At 42.6% G+C, this 10501-nt stretch overlaps 2 protein-coding genes across 2 annotated transcripts in view; both read right to left on the bottom strand.

Moving 5' to 3' along the window:
* LOC109473929 overlaps positions 1-178 on the bottom strand; it is a 5943-nt gene extending 5765 nt beyond the window's left edge. The window contains exon 1 of the mRNA XM_019774098.1: positions 9-178. The gene's annotated coding sequence lies outside the window, so the exon portion shown is untranslated. The remainder of the gene's footprint in view (positions 1-8) is intronic.
* Positions 1-8069, bottom strand: part of LOC109473410 (N-lysine methyltransferase SMYD2-A-like) — a 12033-nt gene extending 3964 nt beyond the window's left edge. Inside the window, exons 1-5 of the mRNA XM_019773269.1 lie at positions 7763-8069; positions 5693-5759; positions 5329-5430; positions 4391-4445; positions 4038-4153 (exon numbers count right to left, since the gene is read on the bottom strand). Coding sequence (XP_019628828.1) covers positions 4038-4153; positions 4391-4445; positions 5329-5430; positions 5693-5759; positions 7763-7941 — 519 coding nt within the window. The 5' untranslated portion in view covers positions 7942-8069. The remainder of the gene's footprint in view (positions 1-4037; positions 4154-4390; positions 4446-5328; positions 5431-5692; positions 5760-7762) is intronic.
* Between the last annotated feature and the right edge of the window lie 2432 nt (positions 8070-10501).

Raw genomic sequence — 10501 nt, forward strand, 5'->3', positions numbered from 1 at the left:
TCACTCACTGAAGTCCACGTTCCAGCCTGTGGCCCCAGTCGATGGCCTGTGTCCACTCTCCCAGCCCGGCTGCGGCGTGGAACGCCCCCACCAGGATCCTGATGGTGTTCACGTTATCCTCGTGAAGGACCTTGTCAATCTCCAACAGGCAGTTCTGCCGAAACTGGAGCTCGTATTCCAAACCTGGTGTAATGGTTAAGTTGAAAACTTTGAATGGAGAAGCTATACAGTATCAGATAACACCGGTTCCGGTTTTTTAATTCTAGCCTAGTATTCACCACCTTCTATTAAACTGCGGGTCGCTCCTCTGGTAGCTCCACAGAATATTCGAGGATATCAGAGGAGCGGACTGGAGCTAGACTACCATGAATACCAGACTGCTAGTCCTACTCAAGCCGACAAACATGACTCAGTAGGATTTGACATGAAGTTACAAGGCATTCCAAAGTACGGCTTTTTTTCTTGTCCACTTTTTATCATGGAGTTCATCTGTGTTGGTAGTAATTCGTAGTAAAATGTGGAACTTTATTCCAACACAAGGATTACACGTCACGTATCCGTAAAGCCTCGTGTGAATAAGGTCACGTGTCTGTAACCGCAACTCTCGCGAGATTACGTTCTGAAGTGGTCATCATTGTCCTGATGAAGGCGACAGTGGTCGTTGAAAATTTGATCTCTTTGTAATCCTTGTGTTGGATAAAGTTCAATATTTTACTTTGTCCACTTTTTGTTAAGAAACTAGCGGTGAACCACAAAAGGATACCGTTGCACCATCTTCTCTCCTTGGTGACGACGTTGTCCGCGTACTGCACAGCCGTGTCGATCTTGTCATGAAAGTCCTCATCAAACTCGTCATGTTCGCACCGGGGACACTTCTCGTAGGTGGACTTAGATTCTGACAAAAGATTTGAAAATACTATTTAATATATATGCACATAGCGCTGTGTACCGGTCCGCTGGAACTAGTTCCGGACTTGTAAAATGTTTAGGTTCAAGTCCAAAACAAAATGAGCGTCTGGAACTAGTTCCGGACTTACAAAAAATCATGTCATATTCCCCTTTTTGTTCTAAACCACCTGAAATCTTCAATAGTCAAAAATGTGCACTGCAAAATGAAGAAAACATTGCCATTGGGCATAGTCAAGTGTTGGACTCGCTACAAAATTTTACAAGTCCGGACCTGAACGTTACCTAAACCCATGGACTTGAATCCGTACCTGGACCTGAACGTGGGTTTAGGTATACAGCACTAATTGTACACAGTGCACAAAATGGGTAGATTTCGGGACATTTTAATGTTTGTATTTTTCCATATTCATTACGTTTCCGTTGATATTCGGTCATTGACCTTTCGCGCAGCGAGTTATAAATAATCCTGAAACGGGGTCATTTATTTTGTACGAAGGGTTCATCATTTCATGATTTATTTCTGGAGTGTTTTGATAACCCGCGAATGTCAACAGAATGATTAATAAACGGATGGTCCGCAACCAGTCAAGGATGGGTACTCTCTAGTTTGTTCAGTTGCAGAACTGAGCCACATGTATAACTATAGCGTTTAGCATCCAACTGTTGCAGTCATCATGTTCAGATGTAACCATTCCTTATCAAAGGCCAGTTGACTATATAGTTACTGTTCTGTTGAAACGTCTGCATCATTTCTTGCTTTTTGAATGTAATGGTGTAATGGTGGCTTTGTATATGTTCCCACTGAATCAAAACCATTTGTACAGTGATTGAAAACTTTCATTTTTCAAAGTTGTTTCAGTGAGAAATGGATGTTGTAATAGTTGGCAGTAAACTTAGCGCAATCATTTCGGTTTATGGTATCAAAATTTGAAAATGTAGGAATGTTGTTTTTTGGCTCGACTTGTTTTTTTCGCCCTATTGCATTAGATTTGGAGACTGTGGTGGATGTTATCCATAAAATTTACTTGCTGCGGCCTGATACGTTTATCCATTTGTACCCAATAGATAGTGTGGCACCTCTGTAGAATTTTAGTGTCTATATGACTCATATGAAACTATGTGTACTGCGCTTAGCCCTCATGGGCATGAATGTGCAAATAAACATCATTGTCATTGCCATTGTCATTGTTATTGTCATTGTAAAACGATTCATTGTTATTTTCATTGTAAAATGAGTGCAACTTGAGTGAACATATAAGTACGAAAATACCGAAGTGGCACACCTGGGTTAGGTAGCACTGGCCCTTCGCAGTTGGGGCACTTCACGGTTCTCATTCTTAAGTCCTTTGGCAGAAGGAACACACAACGTTACCGCAATCTCAGAACCAGGGATCAGCAGCTTGTCAATACGAATATTCATCATCCAACAGAGGAAAGCGCCTCTACAGGAATGCGACATCAACAAACAAACAAACAAACAAACAGGATAAACAGCGTGATTGGATCAGACGAAATCTGATGAAGACATACCCTGTCGATATTGAGACAATCGTCACACTGACAAAGAAAGAAGTACTTCTCCATCAGGTCGTCTCTCCTGCGGTCTGTTGTCGCACCTTTCTGAACATAGGCATGGAATACCTGCGTAGCGAGACTGTCATTTTAGAACATCCAAACTATAACGTTAGCTGGGATAACAAAAGACACTGGGATGGACAACTAAAGAAATCTTCATTTGACCACAGAGTCACATGTACGGTGGCACAGATGTGGAAGTTCTTGGAAACAAATCATAGTGCCACGTGTTACATCAAGTCAAACTCGACAATGATGTTAATTTGCACTTGAAAACGTTTGTTGACAACATTTTATATATATTGTATGTAATTGTTTATTAACTATTTCAAATTGCTTAAATGACGTTTTGTACTGTTTATGTGATGTTCCGATATCATTTCAGCCTTCGGGCTGCCATCTTAGGGACAGTGTTGTTGTTAATGCAAATAAACCATTGAAAAAAATGAAGAAATGTCGCAGTTCGTTTGTTAACGTTACTGAAACAAAACGTACCTCTTCCCCGGGTCCGATGTGTGTAAATGTTCGAACCTCCATGTTGGGTCCCTGGAAAGTAGCGATGGTGTTGGACCTGCAGCTGTGGTTGAGCATGGCTGCCCTGGTAGGGAACAATTAAGAGGTGTACAACAACGCACGGCGCGGCATTTCATTCCAAAAATCTTACAATACAAACATGAAGGAAATAAAAGGATGAATACACACAATCTCAGTCATAACCAGTCTTTCCGTCACCAAGATATCGATAACTTAGATTTGTAACGTTTGAAGCAGACATGAAAGTGAGAGAAATGGACAATGATACAATAGCCTGGACCAACAGTCCTCGCGGTAAGGGTATATCTATATGCAGTTCTTAATTAACACTTTTACGGACACGAAAACGCGGAACTGCGGTATTTAAAATCTACCATTTAGTCTGTATACTTACTGTGGGTAGACGCCCACTGCAATGTCCTTGAGTTCAGAATTGCTGATTCCGAAACAGTTGCAGGTGACCTATAGTAAGAGAAAACGTTTTCAAATCATCGAAAACTACCAAGTTGCAGCTTGAATAACATGATGCATCCAGTCTGTAACATAGGGAACAGAATAAGCAGAACTCTACTTGTCCAACGCACGTACGTGGTTGTAACGTTAGTTCTAGATCTCAAATAGTGGGGGAAAGTCGTCCAAAGACATTAGTGGGGTCGTGTGGCGTAGTGGCAGAGTGCTCAACTCAGAACCAAGAGGTTCCGGGTTCGAGTCCTACCATGCCACCGATCATGTGCCCTTAGGAAAGGCACTTTGCACGATTTTCCTCACTTAACTCAAGTGAAAATGAGTATTGTCCTGTCTGTATTTGTCCTCCGCGTTGGTGGCGGCATAAAATAAGTTGAAAAAGCTTGAGAGTACTGTCACCATGTTTAGTCATGAAATGTTGGAATAAAAAAAAAACAGTGACATCAATAGCTAGCCGTGAAAACATGAAGACAGTCTGAACACGGTCTTTTGAACAGCGCCTGTGCTGGAATCATTGTGGCAAAGGCGTGTTCAGTGCTCTAGGTAGGCCTTACCTTACCAAAGAGCCGTTGAAAATACGCCCAATTTGGTATGACGTCCTTGTCCACCATACGGGCAAGATATCCCAGCTGCGAATCCATGCCAAAACTTCCTGTCAGGTCTTCCATGTCTGTAATAGAATAAAAGATTTTCATGATCAATCAATAAATACATCAATGGACAACTACAATGTTTACCAGAAGATCCTGTGTAGGTGTGCATGGCATTGCCAATATCAAGTGTAAGAGAGAAATGAACCAGAAATAGCTCAAAGAATTTGAAAGGGATAAAGAGGACACAAAACAAGGCTAGATTAGGGTAGAAAGGCTTGATAAACCATATAACAAATGGTTCTCAATAGACTCACGTGAACATAGATCGTTCAAGGGGTCCAACGGTCCCGTTTCCAACTTTCGCACGTGCTATAAAAACAGATTATTATATCGTACACATGAAAAAAAAAGATTAACCTAAATGCCGACGAATAATTCTTTAAGTCCATTGCCAACTTATGGCCCTTCCAGTAACTATTTTCCGTCAGAATGTTGGGTATTTTTGCTCCAAGAGGGTAAATATACATTGGGATAGTGTGGTTTTAACTCTGTATGTCGATAAATGACAAGAATATTAACTTTGAAAAATCGGGTTTCCAAGCCCAAAACTGCATGCATTTAAGCTGCATTATGTAGTTTTTTTGCGCAAAAATTCAAATATTCTGAATCTAACAAATCTTGGTTTTATCATCATTTACTATCACTTTTCAACACATTTGCGTCTTTATATTACGTTTCTGGCGTATTTTGTTAGCGCAAAAACAGTCCGCTCGATGTGCGCTCAGTTCCCGGTGGCACCGAGTTGATGCCACCACTGGAACCAAAACAAACAACGGTTTTCGGTCGGGAATCTTCGGTAAGTTCCGTTTTTTCGACTGCGTGACGTCATGACTAGCTCGCCCTCTCAAACAAAATGGCGGGAATGGAGGGCGCTCGGGATCGGGTGAACCGTGGAGTTAGAAGAAGTTTGCTGACAAGTTCCGCCAGGAAAAGAAAGGAGAAGGACAAGTTCCAAAAGCAGGTGTTGTTGGGCGATATGTTTGTGGACTGGCGGGACCTGAAATCTGCGCTCGGCCTGAAGACAGACTGTGATTTGGCCCGTCTTCTCATCAACAGGTTTGGGGTTCGTATTTTATACAGACGTGTTTACTTGTGTGTATTCTTTCCATTCTCTCCGCGAGTTACCCTATTTTGATCCAACGAATCGTTTATTGGATAAAGAAATAAAATAAGATTAAGTCAGTCTGTTCACCTGTCTGTAGATGATCCGTCCTATGAGCCTGAGATGGAAAGGCAGTAACATCAGCTGTCGGTACCCCCGGCACTCACACCTGTGATCCAGCTCGGCGTTTTTCTGAAGGAGATGTAGGATGTATACGCTATTTTGGGTACTCTGTACTACACGAAGAACCGGCCATCATACTACACAAATGTCCTGGATATTGTCAACTATTTTGGGTGGTATAGGGGTTGCGGTAAAGGAAGGCAGACAGGCAATAGGCATCTGACACTACCAAAGACAGTACGTGGAAATTTTCTTTGTCATTAAATCTCGTTTAGTGTACGGCAGTGACGGTCAAACAAAAAAAAAGGTACAAACGAGGTTAACGTTCTACCTGACATTGCTCGTTACAGTATCTGGCAGTGGCGCAGCCTGGACAAACCAGCAGCTTTTGGTCTTTCCTGGTAAAGATAGAGGGGAGAGAAGATCTCATCAAGTATTTTTTTTACCTTTGCTCTAGAGGTTTTGCTCTAGAGATACGGTTTTCATACTTTGGACAACTTATTTTATTTGTAGAAAAGATCATCGACTCGCATAATTTATGCAAATGAAGACAATACTTTCATAATAATAAATTAATGAGAAACCTTAATAATTTGTCACTGTATTAAGGTCGCGGAACTCTAGTTACACGAGATATAAAAATATAAAGGATAAAGGATATGGTATTCACATCAGAATATAAGTACACATCAAGCAAGGACCTTGAGTTTATTGTAGGATGTAGATAGTTGACTCCACTTCGCTTCGTTTACGAAATATTATAGCCATCTCACAGCCCCATGTGATAGAGGTCATAGCCGATCGTGAGGAAGGCCAGTAATATCTGACCTAATCACGATATTATCACGTGTGGAAGAAGACATGAAATCGCACCCCACGTATCCGATTCTAGGTGGTAACTAGGTGGCATGCTAGACATCTACCAACTGATTTACGTCTAGACTATATATAACAAAGAATAATCTTGAACCACGTCATGTTGCTGGGCCTTGTCCAGATTAAGGACACCTAAATACATATTTGTACATTTCATTGCAGTTTATCTTTATATATAGATGTAACGCTACGTACTATTAATCATAGTTAGACTGAGTATCATACTAAACGCAGTTATTTGCCTTAGGTCAACCAAAACTAACACGAAAATTAAAACAATATATACAATGACAATCATTGAGGAGCATCTGTATGTATGAACAAGTGATGTGTGCACCATAGCTGTGGTTGATCTCCATGGTTTTCTGGTCCTAATGTTGTCCCTTGCCCAGAATGACAGGTCACAGGAAATATGTTTAGCATGGCTGATAAATTTATCTCAAGGTTATTTTTTTCTATTTCAAGGCCAAATGCATGTTCAAACTGAAGATTGTGATTTTGTTGGCAATATATTCCAGTACAACCATTGACAACGTAAGTTCATGATACTTGTGCCTGTTTAACACAGCAAATATATTTTTAGGATGGCTTACAAATTTCTGAGGTTATTGCTATTTCAAGGCCAGATTCATGTTCAAACTGAGATTGTGATTTTGGAGGTAATATTCCAGTACAACCACTAGTGACAACGTAAGTTCCTGATACTTGTGCCTGATATTTGTATTACTTGGCGTCCCCCAAGCGCTTAAATACCACGCTACTTTACGGCTAAGGAGAGGGCCAACTGCCGTGAGAGGGATTGCCTGTACTCCCAACAGACTTTCAAAAACGCCTTGAATTTGCCTTTGCCAACCTCATGATCCGGTAGTGACTGTGATCTACATTTCATCAGTCTGTCTTATCGCTGATGGTCCAAATATGGAGAGGGAGTATCATACATACACACACACACACATACACATACAGACTTCTGGCTAGAGCTAATGTGATTGTTTTGACCAGGAGCCCGGATTATACGTATAACCTGGATACATGTACAGAAGGTTTGGTGTAAGGTGCTGTCCCCAGAGAGTCTGTTGTTCTGGCCCTATCTCATTCTGTGCCAGTCTGTTTGGCATCTCTCCCAATGGTAGATTATATGTAAGCTGGCTCTATCCCGGGTCACATCGTTCTTATGGATTAAAATGTAGATATTTTATTTCTTCCTCCTCATCTCTCGTAACAACTTAATACATCGGTATTGTCTCTATGACATATTCAGAAATCATCAGTAGCATCTGAAATCGTACAATACAGAAGATCATCAGCTGGCTTGTAAGAAAATAACAGCCATGCTTGTAATGTATCATATGTTTACGCTCATTGATATGTACCTACCGCTGGTAGTTCACGTTGATTTACACAACATCACATAGACCCTACATCTACGTTATCTCAATCTAGATTTCAGGAATGTTAAAACCCGGAATAAATAGAGTTCAGCTACTAGCTGACTGAGGGGTTGTGCAGGCCTCCGAGCACGTACCTTTCCTCGGCCAGGCAGTAGTGGCAATGGTTCTCCTCCTCACCATTCAGCAGGGCGTAACAGTACGGGCGCTCGGTGATGATCAGCGTTCCCGGCTCCAGCCCTTTGCCGAACCTGGACGTCCTCAGACCCCTCCCCTTCCCGGGCTCCAGGAAAATCTCGACCTGGTACCGGCCCATCGTGGCGCCGTGTACGCCGGGCACCCGTCCGGTACGCTCCGAGCTGCAGCCCGACCGAGGGCGAGGGTCCGCTGTGTGTTGCCTGGGATGGCCCCACAGAGATGCCCCGGTCACCTGATACTATAGGAACGCACGAGCCGGGGAATATCTGCCGGCTTCATGGCACTATATAAAAGCGCAATCAGTGGGAAACAATGCATGGTATGTCATTACCACATAAAAACAATGTATTTCATTACTTCATTATAATTATTAAGATGGGGCTCTGAGAAAAACGCACAGTGTATGTTCGTTACGTTCACCATTTATTTTTGGTCAAAATCTTTACTTTGTTTTTAGGTCCCGAACCAACTTTACCTTCAATGTTCCTATCACGCCTACAAGAGCAGTATTGTACAGGGGCTTTCCATACAAAACAAGTGTCAGTATCATTCGTCTACACTACTTCCGAATCACCAAGGCAAGGCTTTACAGACTTGACTGAAAGAATAACTTTTACATTTCAACCCAGATTACGAAGTACCCATAAATCGAAGGCAGTAACAGTAACTGTAGTGGAATAGAATGTATATATAGCTGGTTGGGTCAAATACGTCTCGAGATCTACGCCTATCAATAGATAGAATGTATCCTGAAAGTATAAACGTGGGTTGATATCAATGTTTTGATACCAAATGATACTTCCGTGAGTCAACTTCATGCGTTTTTCTTCTCGGGTATCAGGGTGGGTATCTGGGTGGGTATCTGGGTGGGTATCGGGGTGGGTATCGGGGTGGGTGGTACCCTGGATGCCAGACTAGTATCGGGCCGCTAACCCTTTTCCTTCGGCAGCCAGGAGCCCTTCGCCCATGTCGCCCGCCAGTCTAAATTACCGCTACGGGGAGTTGAGACCGAGGGGAATTTGGCTCTCACAGTTAGACTCCCCGTAGTGGGAATTTAGACAGGCGGGCGATGGGCTCTTGGCTGCCGAAGGGAACAGCTAGCGGCCCGTAACAAGTTTGTCACCCAGGGTTGGTGGGTGGGGGATAGGGATGTGAGAAGGCTGGTGGATCTGAAGCGTAATTTTAGTTCCGCGGAATGCCAGGCTCGCTCTTAAGCTCGATGACAGAAAGCGTCGACAGGAATGGGCTTAATCAGGATAAATTGATACGACACTCCCACGTGGGCGCGCCGTGCACAGAACGGGCACAGGTCCAGTCCCTAGGCGGGGTGAGCCAGCAGGATTACATAACGCTTGGCTCAGGGATAACAAAATAAATTTGAAGTGTCTTGACAAAAAGGACTAAACGTTCTTGCCAACACTGAGTAAATCAGTGGGACTTACCCAAATTTAAAGTGTCGTTTTGGCCTTTGTCACTTGCACGGTCGTGTATATTATATTATTATCGTCACACAAACTCATTTTTCCAAGATAATTCGTAGCGGGACAAGTCTCTATTAAGCTTAGTAATTTAGCCATGAATGCGTTGCTGATTAAATATTGGCGTCCTGCTGCCGACCACAATACACCAGAAATATCACTGTTTATTATTTCGGCACAAGTTTAACTATCAAATTTTTAAACAGGATGACGAATTTTGTTTACGATCGCATGGCGTAGCTACAAGTTGTATACACAGACTTCGAATTCAGTAAAAACACCACAAATCGCATTGGAAACATTCGCAAAGCATACTAAAAGTAAACAAGATTAACATATTCAAGTGCGGGTTCCCCCAAAAGGGCGACGATCAGAACTCTGATCTGACCATTGGGTTGAAACTCATCTCTTGGCATGGAAGCTGAAGAAAGATTGTATCTGTATATATATAACCGCCCTTCGGCGTAACACACCAGCTTCGCAGGCACGCGGCGCGGTGGCAGCTAGCTATATCACACCGAACGACTTGTTACACTCAATATTTGCAGGAGTTGTTTAAAGCTTTCTAGTGATGATGCCCCAACTGTGCTTGGTGGCAACGAGTTCCAAGCACAGATTGACATGCCATGCAGCATCACACAACAGTGGGTACACATTCTACGTAAAAAAAGTGACTCGGGCTGCCGTCATCAACTGATCGCTACAATACGGCAGTTGCACTGTTACTTTTACCATGGAGTTAAAACAACAGTGATCATATGTTGCAAAGAGTTGTAATGATTATAAAAGGGCCTGAGATGTGACCACGTACAGATTAATGCAGTCGGTCACTACAGATCATGACCTCGCACACAACAGACAATAAAACATCCCCTGACATGTTGCGGTGTTCTAACTACAATTTTAGTCCCTCTCACAAGCTAAACAGATCCTGGGAACGATCTAGTACCTTTCCTGGTACCCATGGAGCTAGGTCAAGCCAAGGATGTTTGATATAAACACTAGTATAAAGCCTGTGGTGCAAAATGTCGCAATGTTTGTGCAAGAATTGAGTGTCCATATTTGGAAGAGACCTGTCCGATAACATTATGGGTATGTGGAGAACGATGCCCCCCAATGTGGAATGGAATACAAATCCCGCCAACTTGTCTGGCTAATTGGTTTGACCCAGTTTAATACCGTGAGGTTTGGCCCAGTCAG

This window comes from Branchiostoma belcheri, unplaced genomic scaffold (genome assembly GCF_001625305.1).
Source record: "Branchiostoma belcheri isolate BF01 breed outbred unplaced genomic scaffold, Haploidv18h27 scaffold3, whole genome shotgun sequence".
Classification (NCBI taxonomy): Eukaryota; Metazoa; Chordata; class Leptocardii; order Amphioxiformes; family Branchiostomatidae; genus Branchiostoma; species Branchiostoma belcheri.